This window comes from Calliphora vicina, chromosome 2 (genome assembly GCF_958450345.1).
Source record: "Calliphora vicina chromosome 2, idCalVici1.1, whole genome shotgun sequence".
NCBI lineage: Eukaryota > Metazoa > Arthropoda > Insecta > Diptera > Calliphoridae > Calliphora > Calliphora vicina.
The window spans coordinates 85794252-85810332 of record NC_088781.1 but is presented as its reverse complement, the minus strand read 5'-3'; the positions used below and the strand labels follow the sequence as shown (position 1 = coordinate 85810332).

Sequence of the window (16081 nt, the reverse complement as noted above, 5' to 3'; positions counted from 1 at the left end):
TCGTAGCCTAGCCCGAGGTAGCCCCGTCAAAAACGGGCCAAGTGAGTCTCGATATCGAGCAATTTGTCAAATTAGACCATCTGAGCTGAGCAGACTCAAATAATTTACGCTGTATGATTGACTTACAGCAAGATAGCGGTAAACCGACCAAGTGATCGATCTCGTCAATTTGTAGACGTGAGCCTCTTTTGGCCAGTTCATCCGCAATAGCATTGCCAGGTACGCCATAGTGACCAGGTACCCAGAATAACTCCAGGCACCCATAATAACTAGAGACGCAGTTCTGCGCAGCGCACCCGTAATCATTAGTGCAGATATTCGCAGGATTCTCTCAATTATCCCACAGTAGGTGGATTTACTTAGAGCCATCCACCAAACTAGTGCTCCATACATTAGTATGGGTTTAACCACCATATCGAAAAGCCATTTCGCATTCCTAGGGCTTATTCCCCAGGTAGCCGCCTTGGACGTTATCGCATGAGGATAGCTTCGAGTCTAGAATAATTCCCAGATACTTAGCACTATCCGAGAGCTTAAGTTCCACTCCGTTAAGGCGCGGTAATGGGAACGAGGGGATTTTGTACCTTCTGGAGAAAAACACAAGCTCCGTTTTCCCAGGATTCACATCTAGTCCACTAGCAGTGCTCCACTGGCTGAGTGAAGTTTGTAGGCATTGTGATAATGTGTCCAGGTGTGTCCCAGAAACAGCTACGGCAACATCATCAGCATATGCAACAGTTTTGCGCTTCATGGAATCTAATTTCATGAGTGCAAGATTCATGGCTAGATTCCACAAGAGTGGAGATAAAACCCCTCCCTGTGGAGTGCCTCGGTTTGCTAATCTAAAAATAGTTGCAGTTCCCATAGAAGAGATAATGACTATTGGTCAGAAGTCTACTTATGAAGCAGATAATATATTGATCTATATCCAGACCGCCTAGAGCCCAAAGGATTGTCTCTGGCGTCACATTGTTTAAGGCCCCTCAATATCCAAGAAGGCCACCAATGCATATTCTTTGTGCTCGAGTGATTTCTCTACGAATCCCACAAGCGAATGTAAAGCAGTCTCAACAGATGTACCCTTCATGTAGGCATGTTGTGACAAGGATAGTCGGTTCGGGTTAATCGATGAACGAAGGTGCAGATCAATCAACCTTTCCATGGTTTTCAAGAGGAAGGACGATAGACTAATTGGCCTAAAGTCCTTGAGTCTAGTACGAGATGCCTTCCCTCCCTTGGGAATGAAGGCTACAGTACATCTGGTCCACGACTCCGGAATATATGACCAAGCTAAGCAGGCCGAGTATATACGAGTCAACCAGGGAATGATTAAATCCTCATTCCGTTGCAGATCCGCCGGAATGATGCCATTAGGACCCGGAGATTTATATGGGTCAAAGCTACGCAGGACCCATTTCAGTCTCTCCTCATTTATGAGAACTGTGACTTCAAAAGGCCCAGCAGAAGATACAACAGTGTTACCCTCAGATAGGGGAACACTGCCATATATAAAAAATAGAGGGTATGCGTTCCTAAATTTTAAAAAAAAAAAATTGGGACACTCTATCCCACATAGAAATAGTTATAAAGGTAGTGATTTTTTCAAAAACACCAAAGTTCGGGGGCCGGTAGCACCCCTAAACCTTAATAAACAAAATTAAAAAAAATTATGTGTCATTTTTTCACGGTGCTTAATATATATTCCGGTTGTCCCATAAAATAATCCAAATCCTAAACCTTAATAAACAAAATTAAAAAAATTTGTGTAATTTTTTGCACGGTACATAATATATATTCCGGTTGTCCCGTAAGAAAATCCAAAGTTTTTTGTTTATGAACCAGCCTAATGAACACTGTTGTAATGTGATAGTCTCATATATAATGTATGATCTGACAACACAGTTGTTATTAGTTATTTACAGGGCAACCAAAAATATGCTCTAAAAACAGTGTTTTATGCGCATAAAATATGCACTTATAAACGAAAAATATGCTCTTAAAATATAAAAAATATGCACTTAAAAATAGTTGGTTACTGTGTGACTTCAACGTTTTATTAAAAAAATATATAAGAAGTAAATTAAATATTGAGCTGATTAATTAAAATTGTTTATTATAGGATTAAATTTCGATTGTACTGCCTTTTGCACTACATGAAAATAGTTTGATTCAATTAATTTTATTATATTTAGCAATAAATTACTGTCTGTTTTCTTAAGTTTTATATGTTCAAAATAAATCTTTGTTTTACATTTCCTTAGAGTTGATTTGTCCCATCTTTTAAACTGCCTTATACTTTAAACATTGTTTTTGTAAGTAGTGGCATAATATTTTACTTGCTCAATCCATGTGCCCCATGTTCCGGATGTTCCGGATAAATTTCTCAAAATATTTCTATTCTACATAAAGCTTTAAAAATCACTTTTATATCAATTGAATATGATTCAAAAACTCTATGGAGAACGTGTGTAAGTTGTTGGTAAAAATTGCAATCGATTTTTTTTTAATTCGGCTTCCAAAATTTAAATAGAATTATAAAAAAGCCTTACATTAGTGGAATGATTTTAATAATTGTGTGAAACTAAGCTCATTTAAGTCAACGAAAATTCATTTAAGATAAGTCGATTATGGATACTCTCATTTTTTTTTAAGTATCATTGGACCTTAACAAAATAGTAAAATATAGAAATAAAAAATTACAATACAAACAATAAAATTGTATGAAGAAAACAAACTAATGAAAAAAAAAGAAAATATGCAACAAAAATATGCAGTTATAAAACGCAAAATATACTTTAACAAATCGATGCCAAAATTCTTAAAATTGTCTGAAACGGATAAATAACTAACTCATATGTTTTTACTGCCTACTGACCCACGAAAAATACCGGATGTTATTGATTTTAGCGTGATGAAAAATATCCCTAGAGAAATGATTCAAATTGAATCCTCGCTGGAACTATCTTCAGATCACTCACCCACTATTATTACTTTATTGAGCCCCCTAGAAATTGTATCCCCGACTGGTAATTTAGCGATGGCAGGCACAAGAATAAATTGGCTCAAATATAAAAAATACCTCAGTACACATTGCTCGGAAAACATACCGCTAAGAACACCAGAAAACATCGATCACTCTCTTATCAATTTCGATAAAAATCTCAAACGGGCTGCTCAACATGCTACCCAAACCCCCCGACAATTCAGATATAATAGAATTAATTCTGCAGATGTCGAACGGCTCTTAAATGAAAAAAGAAGATTTCGAAGAGAGTGGCAATTGCACAGATCCCCCCAACTAAAATCGAAGCTTAAAGATTGTATAAAAAGACTTAAAAAGCTCTTGGAATTTCGAAAAATGGAATCATTGAATAAATATTTAGAGAGCCTGGACGCAACCCCGCAATCGGCGAGCAACAAAAAATCTTAAAAGACCCGTTATATGTAAGTCCCCCTGGCGAAATTCAAGTGGTGGTTGGGCAAGAAATGATACTGAAAAAGGGAATCTGTTTGTTAATCATTTAAAAAAAGTATTTATACCGAACACATCAAACGAAGCAATTGAGTTGCCACCTGTTGCACCCTATTTTGGAGCAGCCGTACCCCTACGTTTTGAGATTCGAGAGATCGAAAATGCTATTGCTGATTTAAATCCCAAGAAAGCGCCTGGTATGGACAAGATCAGCAACAAGATGCTTATGGAGCTACCCCGGATAGCAATAAAAATAATTCTTTTTATTTTTAATGCTATATTACGACTTGAATATTATCCTCCAGAATGGAAGGTTTCACTGGTTACCATGCTACCCAAGCCGGGAAAAGATCACACAAAAGTAGAATCATACAGACCCATCAGCCTATTGTCTAATATATCAAAGCTATTTGAGAAGATACTTATGAACAAGTTGTACCCGATGTTAACTGAAAACAATTGTATTCCGAATCATCAATTTGGATTTAGAAGAAAACACAGTACTATCGAACAAACCCATAGACTTGTAAATATGGTGAGAAAAGCGTTTGAAGACAAGAAATACTGTTCTGCACTCTTCATCGACATCTCTCAAGCGTTTGATAAGGTATGGCATGCTGGATTAATATACAAATTGAGTCAAAATTTACCGGCAAACACACATAAGCTGTTGGAAAGCTATTTAACTGGTCGAACATTTAAGGTTAAAGAGGGAAACTTTTTAAGTACTGCACAGCCCATTGAAGCTGGAGTCCCCCAAGGCAGTATCCTGGGACCTTTTTTATATTTGATATATTCGTCTGATATGCCAACTAACACTCGCACTCATACCTCAACATTTGCTGATGATGCTGCTATTCTAAGCATTCATGAAAACCCTCAAGAAGCGTCTCGTTACTTACAAAACCACATATTTGAATTAGAAAAATGGTTAAAACAATGGAAAATTAAAGTCAACGAGCAAAAATGTACACACATTACATTTACATTGCGTAGAGAATCATGCCCCCTATTCATATCAATAACCAAACAATATTTCAACAATCGGAAGTGAAATACCTCGGAATACATCTCGATCGTCGCCTTACATGGAAAAGTCATATAGATGCAAAGTTGAGTCAAATGAAATTGAAATCAATTCAAATTAATTGTCTTATTGGCAGAAACTCCACGCTTAGTTTAGATTGTAAACTTCTACTTTATAACATGATCATAAAACCGATATGGTGTTATGGCATACAGCTATGGGGCACGGCCTCAGCGTCAAATGTAGAAAAGATCCAAAGACGCCAAAACAAGTTTCTAAGAATGATCACAATTGCCCTCTGGTATATCAAAAACGCGAATATACACAAAGATCTAAACGTGCCCATTGTAAAAACTGAAATCTCGAAAAATGTACAAAAATATTTAAAAAAACTTGAAGTTCACCCAAACCCGCTGGCCCGCAACATATTAGATAACCGTGGCCACACTCGATTAAGAAGGAGGGACACAGCAGACCTAATCTAGAAGGAAGAATGCCAATTTAACCAAAACAACCATGAACACAAAATTTTTTCGTCCGGCACTGGCTGGACTAATTAAATAATAATTAGATATAAGATTTGAACCACTTATTGTTAGTTCATTAAATAATGATGATACAATAAATAAATGATGAACAAAAAAAATATGTTTTACGACGCACAGCAAAAAATATGATATTGCATATTTTTGGTTGCCCTGGTCATTATAATTTTTTATTCTCTTATTTTGGCTGTGGAGCCATTAACTAGAAGTATTGAGTATGAATTGAAATAATTTGTTGTTTTTTTAATTTTAGATATCTTTATTCAGGAATAAATCTTGTAATATATGTTAATTGGCCTAGGAAGGCTTTTTTATATTACTGTGAATAAATAAATAAATTTACACCAAGGACCTATTGAATAGTAATTCAGACACAATTTTTCAACAAGATCGGTCCAGAACTCTCTGTGTTAGAGGCGGTAAAAATTTGACATTTTGACCAAACATGTGATTTTTTTCATCCATGTAACTTATTACCTATTGTTCTTAGCAAACTGTGTTCCAAATAGCTTAGATAGCTATTTCTTCAATCTTTCAAAAAAAAAATAAAAAATTTTTAATATTTTTTTTCTGAAATCAAAAACTTTTTTAACTTTTTTTTTCAAAATGGGCCCTTTTCTTTTTTTCTTAAAATAAAGCTTAGATATTTTCCTTGAAGACCTATTTGGTCGCTTAGTGGGATGCGAGTTTGATATCTATCAAAAAAAATGTTTTGTAACTCAAAACATGTAATTTTTGACATTTTTTGCAAAATCAAAAACTTTGTTGACTTTTTTTTTCACAATGGACCCTTTTTTATTTTTTTTTTGCTCAAAAGAAATCTTGGATATTTTCCTTTCAGACCTATTTGGTCGCTTAGTGGGATGCGAGTCCCACGCATCCCGCTACGATATCAAAAAGCTCTTAAAGAAATAGACCTACGCTTTCTTTTGAGCAAAAAAACAAATTTTAAAAAAGTGCCCCTTTTGAAAAAAGTTCGATTTTGCAAAAAAAAATCAAAAATTGTATATCCTGAGTTACAAAACATTTATTTTGCTAAATATCCCATGTATGTTCAAAATGTCAAATTTTGAACCCCTCTAACTCAGTGAGTTCTGGACCGATCTTGTTGAAAAATTGTGTCTGAATTAGACATCTGCAGCGAGTAAGTTTTTTTCTTCATGTGTGAAACTCGCCGTCGAATGTAGTATTTATTTGTACTCTTACTCAGAGCACAAGTAGGGAAGTGAAGAGAATGTTTGCTTATTAAATACGAATAAGTAAATAGCCGAAGTTAATAGAGTACCGAAAAAAAAGAACAAATGATATGTGAACAACAAAAAAAGAAGTACCTTAAAATTCATGTTCTCTTCATGTGGTACTGCAAGTATTTTTGTGTATTATACAGTAGAGATTATAGTAATGTATTAATGTAATTAACGGCATTTACATTTGTATATTGTGCATATTCTTGATAAAGTAAAAATAAAAAAGAAACAATTCATTTGTAATTCAACATAAAAAATTGTGAATAAATAACTAAATAGATTATAAACTTGCCTCATTTATTTCCATTTCTTATGAAGAAGACTGCACTGTAAACAAAATATTAAATTTAAATTGTATTTGCCAAACTTCACCTAGTACTGCAAGTACCTCGAGAAGTTTGGTTGTAGCTTGATACTCGATATGTTCTCTTCTTGTATGTGGAGAGTGCGAGTGTAAACAAACCTGTAATTAACTAGTAAACATAAAGGCGAGTAACAACAAATACATATTCGATAATTTTGTTGTTCCCAAAAATATGAACATTATTTTTAAATATAGTTCGAGTAAGAGCACATACTTTACAAGTACACATGTACTACTTAACTACAAATCCATTCATGCAGAGGTTTAGTCTGAATTACTATTCAATAGGTCTAACCTTGGATGTCTTCCGATCGGAAGACATCGATTTTAAAAGTTGGTTCATTTGACGTGAAATCCCCCATATATTAGGTGTAAAAAAGTAATATTTTCTAACAAACTTCTAGCAACACTAATATTTATAAAATGCACATTACATTTTCAAAACTAAAATTATGATGCAGGTAAAATTATTTGAGAAAATCGAAAATTAGTCAATGTTCATTCAATTTATCAAATAAATTTTATATAAAATGTAATGAAATAAAATGTAAACTGTGAATTATTATAAATAAAAAAAAATATATATATATGTCCTGTTTAAATGCTGAGGAAGAAAAAAAAGCAATTTAAGTGCTCCAAAGTTGAAGAATGAAGTTGAAAAATATTTAGGTTTGAAGGAATCTGCGCGAGGCAAATTTTCATGTAAGGACTGCAGAAATAAGCCTTCGATAAAAGCTTGTAATAGAAGACGAAGAATCGAGTTTTGTCGACAACATTTGAACAAAGACATTTCATTCTGGAAGTCCGTTATTTTTGCAGATGAAAGCAAATATAACCTTTTCAAATCAGATAAGAAGTCTTGTGTTTGGATTTCTTTGAACAAAGTCTTGTGTTTGGATTTCTTTGTTCAAGTGAACCCTTCAAACCTAAATAGTTTTCAACTTCATTCTTCAACTTTGGAGCACTTAAATTGCTTTTTTCTTTAACTTTAGTAACAATTCATCTCTTATCTGCATTATTAAATATTTTATTTGGTGCAGATCTACCCTTATCGTCTATTCTATTTTCTATAATGTGCTGGACAGTTGAGGAATTAATTGCAGCATTTTCAGAAATTTGTCGTTGGATTTTGCACTGTTTAAAATGACGAATCGCGTATTTTCTTTTCTCAACAGAAGTTTGTTCACCCATTTTTAAATTTAATATCTTTTCAACTTTTTTTTATAAAAATTCTTTAAAAATGATTTTAGCTTAGCGCCTAAACAGAAAAAAATGCATTGCACTGTTATTTCATTATCAGAGAAAGTATAAAATACACTGCATAATTTAAGCTGTGAGCATATTTTAACGAGAAAATTGATTGTTTCATTAATATTTCTTCATTTAAATTCGTATTTTTTTTCTTCCTCAGCATTATAACAGGACATATACCATTACATTTTATATAAAATTTGTTTGATAAATTGAATGAACATTGACTAATTTTCGATTTTCTAAAATAATTTTACCTGCATCAAATAAGCTGTGAGTCACTGTAAGTTTCTCTGTTAAAATTGCCAAGCTATTAAATTATTTTTAAATCTCTGACTCATCAGACCCTATTGCACAGCTCTCGGCTGGTCTTTGATTAAAAAAAGATTTGCTTCATATAATAATAAAATGTCATATATTTTTTTCAGAAATCACAATGGAGAATATTTTTCAGTTGATCGGAAATTCATATACATCAATTTTGGATGAAACTCTAGTCGAATTAACCAATCTTCAAGAAGATCAATTTGAAACAAAATGCGTAGACCTTGATTGGACTGTGGAAAGTTTTGATCAACAATTAGTTATACATCCAAAAAAACTATTATCTACTGCTAACAATAATGCCGATTCAGAATATCAATTATCTAAGTTGACCGAATTTGTATCTTTCTTAGAAAATTAAAAAACATTTTACTAAATTTATTATTATTTTATAACCTCATAATAAACATTTTGTTTTATCAGTTTTTCACATGTATTTGTAGTTTATGATATATATATTTATAAATACTTAGAAACATAATTAATCACCGTTATTTTATTTGGCGTCGTCGACATCGTCGTCAATATTGAGTCAAAAAATGGTATATGTTACGCCGATATCGATAACATTTGGTAACTTTTGACAGCGTTTTGTACTTTAACCCGACTTATAGAAGTATAAAATTATGTCAAAAGTTACCAATTGTTATCGATATCGGTGAAAAATAGACCATTTTTTTACTCAATATTGACGACGATGTCGACGACGCCAAATAGAATAAGGGTGAATGTTTTATACAAAAATTTATTTTTCAAAAAGTTAGGAAAATGCCAAACCCTGTGGAGGTTTTACCACAGATGAGGAGCAAATACGACACGGTGTTAAAATGTATGAAAGTTGCATCATACATTTAACCCCATCGTAAGTAAGGTAAGCAAATCGATGGGGTTAAATGAAGTTCAGCTGATACACCAATTTTGTAAACGTTATGGTGTTTTCTTTTCTGGATAAATGATGCATTTATTCTTACCTTTCCTTTTACCCTTTTTTAAATGGTAATGACTTTTGTTCTATTGTGATCGTTAAAAATGCAACACATTATGAGGGTATGGGTAACATTTAATAAATGGTACAAAATATATAGGCAACATTTTGTGTCAGAAAAGAAAACACCATTAGTTTTGACGAATCTGTATTATATCTATGGGTTTTTTGTACTGGCCTAATAATTTCGCCCTGACTTGGAACTTCTCACCCCTCAGAATGACTGATGCACTGTGTTTATAGCAGAGACCGAAAATAACGGGTTCACTTTCATTTCAATGGTAAATTCTCATTCGCAGCCATTTAAAAATAATTTTTTGTGATATATCACTGAGAGAGTGATTTATTCGAGAACATTATAGGTTTGGGGTTTAGAGAAACAGAAAAGAAACAAACACAAATAATCTGGATGCGTGATTTATATTGCGAACATGAAAAATAAATCCCAAAAATGCATTTGATGCAAATCAACGCTTAAATATATAAAATTTATCAAAAGATTAATAACAATTTAAAAAAAAATTCCCATTTCTGTTACTCAGACTTCATTACTTATCATATTATTTCCATAATTTGTTAAAAATATGTTATTGTATGTAAATAAAAGAGAAAGTAATAGTATTAAGAACAAGAACAAATGAATTGTTTATCTCACACGAAACCATTAAAAAACAAAAACGAATAAAAGTCATACCAAACCATTTAAATAAAAATCATTTTATAACTGTTATTTTTAGTGATTTATTTTTATCACAAAAATATAAATCACAATTTGGGTTTTTTGGTATATGGTCGAGTTATTCTCGATCTCTGGTTTATAGTGCAATATCGTCTAACAGACTAGATGTTATATGTAGTGGCCAACCTAACTATTTATTGATATCAATAAGATTCCCGATCTAATTCACTTCGCTGTAATCTAAAATATAAAACGAGAATTTATATCAGTGATCCCTTCGCTGGACCACTCATCAGACCCTACAGTTTTAATGTTATTAGAAGGTCCAAGCAAATTAAAAAACGTTGGCTCTTGTTTCACTAACAAGAAGACGAACTGGTTAAAGTATAAAATGTATGTTAGCTCACACAGAAATTAATATAAAATACAATCCGCTGTCGATATATTTACAAATATTTTAACAAATGCTGTTAGAGTGCCCCCAGTCACCTTGGGGAATTACAGACATTCAAAATGGCCTAGAAACAGTGAGACTATTATCAAAGAGAAGATAACACTCAGACGTCAATGGTCATAATCGCGATCTCGCGTGAAGGTTAAACTTAATTAGTGCCAAAAAAGACCTCACATCGCACAGTGGTTTAGAAACTATTGCAGAAATATATGAAAAAACGTACAAATTTTTCATAGGGGGCAAGGTTTGTGGAACTTCTGAGGTGTAATGAAAGGCTTTTTATATATGTACGATGAAGAGCTTTTTCTTCACCGGCAACGATATAGAGCAATTCTGTATATTTCGAATTGTTGTCTATAGGTTGCTGAAATGTTCACTGGGCAGTGATATTAACCGAAACGTAAAGAAAATGCGACCGTGATACCGACAAAATAAAAAGATGATGATGCTTCTTTGAATTCAACTATGACAATGTTTTTTTTATTTAAAATTAATGTTCTTAAACCTAATAATTGATATGTAAATATGGGCTACACTGTTGTTGTTGTATGTATTATTATTTGTCTCTCACTTCCAATGTACCAATTCAACTTATTACTAATAAGTATGTACCTATATGTATATGAATGTATGCAAAAACAAAATACTAAATATATTGCATTTTTAAGAACAACAAGTTACAAGAATTGAAGTGAGAAACAAATAATAAAAACTAACGGGTCATTACCAAAATAAGTTACAGTGGTTAGTATGAACAAAAATGCTAACAAATTACAGTGACAACAGTGAGCCAAAAATATGAACAAATTTATAACAACAAAAAATGGAAAATAAAAGAAATGAATAATAACAATAAATAATAACAATAAAGATTATTAGTAAATATGATACGTGACCTAACATTCCGGCCCCATTGAAAGGACACTTTCAAGAAAATAGTAAAGCCAGTCTGTGGATATATAATTCCCTTTGTTGTTTTGATGTCGACAACTCGAACTCGATCATCTCTACCACGAACAATATTGATGATTTTACCCATAAGCCAACGCTGCGGTGGTAAATTATCTTATTTAATGATTACTAGGGAACCAGTAGTAACATTTGAATTGGTGCTAGTCCATTTGTTGTGGGTCTGGAGCTCGTTTATGTGGTCGTGGGACCACTTCTTCCAAAATCGTTGTTTTATGGCGCTTATTCGGGCCCAATACTCAAGTTTATTGATTTCAATTGGAGGAACATCACGTTCTGGCAAACTGCGTAAGGGGGCGCCTATCAGGAAGTGGCCTGGTATAAGGGCTTCAAAGTCACTGGGATCGGACGATAGGGGCGAAATGAGCCTCGAATTTAAAATAGCTTCTATATCAACCATTGCAGTTGCAAGTTCATCATATGTGAGCCTTGTGTTATCGAGGGTCCTGATTAGGTGACCTTTGACCGATTTGACGGCCGCCTCCTACAATCCGCCAAAATGTGGTGTCCTAGGGGGAATAAAGCGAAAATTAATAAATTGATTTGAGCAATAATTAATTATAAAGTTTGAATTTTTAGAATCAAAAAGGAACGACTTTAATTGAGCCAACTTAGAATTTGACCAACAAAATTGGTGGCATTGTCACAAAATATATCTCTGGGTAGACCTCGTCGTCCAATCATTCTTTTTAGGGCAGCAATAAAGGCATCTGTTGACAAGTCTGGTACAACTTCTAGATGGACTGCTTTAGTTGCGAGTAAGGTTGCCATATTCAGAATTGCAAAAGGCTGGACATTGGGTTCTAAAAAGCTGGACAAATCAGAAAAAACTGGACATTAAAAAAATTACTGAGAAAATGTTAATTTTGGTTTTGTGTAAATAATTTGTATTAAAATATATTTTTATCCATTGTAAATAATCAATTGGAAAACGACAAAGCGTCATTGTGTCAAAAAATTTCAAAACACTCTCAAATTCAGAAGTTATTCTAAAAAACCGTTTTAAGTGACGTTTGTCAACTTATCGACCAGTAACTCAGTCAGTTTTTGACCTATTTTAATTTTTTAACGGGTTTAGAAAGAAAATTGATTACGCTTTAAAATGTGATGCATTTTTTGATATATTTGTAAGTTATAAGCAGGGAAACCGGAAATATGCTCTAAAAAAAGAGTTTTAGGCGCTTTAAATATGCAGTAAAAACTTTAAAATATGCTCTTAAAATTTAAAAAATATGCTCTTAAAAAAACAAACTTTTACATAATTTTTAACCAAAAAAAATTTACTTAAATTTTCAAATAAAAATCGTTGTCTATTGGATCTGAAAACATTTTTATACATAGAAAATGTTCTTTCGCCATCAACTGATGTTACAGGAGCAAATTTATAAGACAATATTTCTTTAACACTTAGAACGGTTAAGTTTGAATTAGAACTAAAATTTGATATTTAGATGGAGCTATTATTAAAACAGTGCTTATTTTATATTAAAACAAGTAAGAGAGCTATATTCGGCTGTGCCGAATCTTATATACCCTTCACCTAATTATACTTCAAAATAAAAAATTTAAATATTTTTAGGTGAACAATTTTTTTTTCAGTTTTTTTAATTTTTTGGAAAAAAAATTTTTTTTTTAGGTGAACATTTTTTTCAGTTTTTTCATTTTTCAATCAATCAACCTTTCCATGGTTTTCAAGAGGAAGGACGATAGACTAATTGGCCTAAAGTCCTTGAGTCTAGTACGAGATGCCTTCCCTCCCTTGGGAATGAAGGCTACAGTACATCTGGTCCACGACTCCGGAATATATGACCAAGCTAAGCAGGCCGAGTATATACGAGTCAACCAGGGAATGATTAAATCCTCATTCCGTTGCAGATCCGCCGGAATGATGCCATTAGGACCCGGAGATTTATATGGGTCAAAGCTACGCAGGACCCATTTCAGTCTCTCCTCATTTATGAGAACTGTGACTTCAAAAGGCCCAGCAGAAGATACAACAGTGTTACCCTCAGATAGGGGAACACTGCCATATATAAAAAATAGAGGGTATGCGTTCCTAAATTTTTAAAAAAAAAAATTGGGACACTCTATCCCACATAGAAATAGTTATAAAGGTAGTGATTTTTTCAAAAACACCAAAGTTCGGGGGCCGGTAGCACCCCTAAACCTTAATAAACAAAATTAAAAAAAATTATGTGTCATTTTTTCACGGTGCTTAATATATATTCCGGTTGTCCCATAAAATAATCCAAATCCTAAACCTTAATAAACAAAATTAAAAAAATTTGTGTAATTTTTTGCACGGTACATAATATATATTCCGGTTGTCCCGTAAGAAAATCCAAAGTTTTTTGTTTATGAACCAGCCTAATGAACACTGTTGTAATGTGATAGTCTCATATATAATGTATGATCTGACAACACAGTTGTTATTAGTTATTTACAGGGCAACCAAAAATATGCTCTAAAAACAGTGTTTTATGCGCATAAAATATGCACTTATAAACGAAAAATATGCTCTTAAAATATAAAAAATATGCACTTAAAAATAGTTGGTTACTGTGTGACTTCAACGTTTTATTAAAAAAATATATAAGAAGTAAATAAAATATTGAGCTGATTAATTAAAATTGTTTATTATAGGATTAAATTTCGATTGTACTGCCTTTTGCACTACATGAAAATAGTTTGATTCAATTAATTTTATTATATTTAGCAATAAATTACTGTCTGTTTTCTTAAGTTTTATATGTTCAAAATAAATCTTTGTTTTACATTTCCTTAGAGTTGATTTGTCCCATCTTTTAAACTGCCTTATACTTTAAACATTGTTTTTGTAAGTAGTGGCATAATATTTTACTTGCTCAATCCATGTGCCCCATGTTCCGGATGTTCCGGATAAATTTCTCAAAATATTTCTATTCTACATAAAGCTTTAAAAATCACTTTTATATCAATTGAATATGATTCAAAAACTCTATGGAGAACGTGTGTAAGTTGTTGGTAAAAATTGCAATCGATTTTTTTTTAATTCGGCTTCCAAAATTTAAATAGAATTATAAAAAAGCCTTACATTAGTGGAATGATTTTAATAATTGTGTGAAACTAAGCTCATTTAAGTCAACGAAAATTCATTTAAGATAAGTCGATTATGGATACTCTCATTTTTTTTTAAGTATCATTGGACCTTAACAAAATAGTAAAATATAGAAATAAAAAATTACAATACAAACAATAAAATTGTATGAAGAAAACAAACTAATGAAAAAAAAAGAAAATATGCAACAAAAATATGCAGTTATAAAACGCAAAATATACTTTAACAAATCGATGCCAAAATTCTTAAAATTGTCTGAAACGGATAAATAACTAACTCATATGTTTTTACTGCCTACTGACCCACGAAGAATACCGGATGTTATTGATTTTAGCGTGATGAAAAATATCCCTAGAGAAATGATTCAAATTGAATCCTCGCTGGAACTATCTTCAGATCACTCACCCACTATTATTACTTTATTGAGCCCCCTAGAAATTGTATCCCCGACTGGTAATTTAGCGATGGCAGGCACAAGAATAAATTGGCTCAAATATAAAAAATACCTCAGTACACATTGCTCGGAAAACATACCGCTAAGAACACCAGAAAACATCGATCACTCTCTTATCAATTTCGATAAAAATCTCAAACGGGCTGCTCAACATGCTACCCAAACCCCCCGACAATTCAGATATAATAGAATTAATTCTGCAGATGTCGAACGGCTCTTAAATGAAAAAAGAAGATTTCGAAGAGAGTGGCAATTGCACAGATCCCCCCAACTCAAATCGAAGCTTAAAGATTGTATAAAAAGACTTAAAAAGCTCTTGGAATTTCGAAAAATGGAATCATTGAATAAATATTTAGAGAGCCTGGACGCAACCCCGCAATCGGCGAGCAACAAAAAATCTTAAAAGACCCGTTATATGTAAGTCCCCCTGGCGAAATTCAAGTGGTGGTTGGGCAAGAAATGATACTGAAAAAGGGAATCTGTTTGTTAATCATTTAAAAAAAGTATTTATACCGAACACATCAAACGAAGCAATTGAGTTGCCACCTGTTGCACCCTATTTTGGAGCAGCCGTACCCCTACGTTTTGAGATTCGAGAGATCGAAAATGCTATTGCTGATTTAAATCCCAAGAAAGCGCCTGGTATGGACAAGATCAGCAACAAGATGCTTATGGAGCTACCCCGGATAGCAATAAAAATAATTCTTTTTATTTTTAATGCTATATTACGACTTGAATATTATCCTCCAGAATGGAAGGTTTCACTGGTTACCATGCTACCCAAGCCGGGAAAAGATCACACAAAAGTAGAATCATACAGACCCATCAGCCTATTGTCTAATATATCAAAGCTATTTGAGAAGATACTTATGAACAAGTTGTACCCGATGTTAACTGAAAACAATTGTATTCCGAATCATCAATTTGGATTTAGAAGAAAACACAGTACTATCGAACAAACCCATAGACTTGTAAATATGGTGAGAAAAGCGTTTGAAGACAAGAAATACTGTTCTGCACTCTTCATCGACATCTCTCAAGCGTTTGATAAGGTATGGCATGCTGGATTAATATACAAATTGAGTCAAAATTTACCGGCAAACACACATAAGCTGTTGGAAAGCTATTTAACTGGTCGAACATTTAAGGTTAAAGAGGGAAACTTTTTAAGTACTGCACAGCCCATTGAAGCTGGAGTCCCCCAAGGCAGTAT

General features: G+C 32.9%; 1 protein-coding gene across 1 annotated transcript in view; it reads left to right on the top strand.

The window, feature by feature from the left end:
- Positions 1 to 8666, top strand: part of CSN8 (COP9 signalosome subunit 8) — a 105535-nt gene extending 96869 nt beyond the window's left edge. The window contains exon 4 of the mRNA XM_065501142.1: positions 8335 to 8666. Within this exon, the coding sequence (XP_065357214.1) occupies positions 8335 to 8591 (257 nt within the window). The 3' untranslated portion in view covers positions 8592 to 8666. The remainder of the gene's footprint in view (positions 1 to 8334) is intronic.
- The last annotated feature ends 7415 nt before the right edge of the window (positions 8667 to 16081 follow it).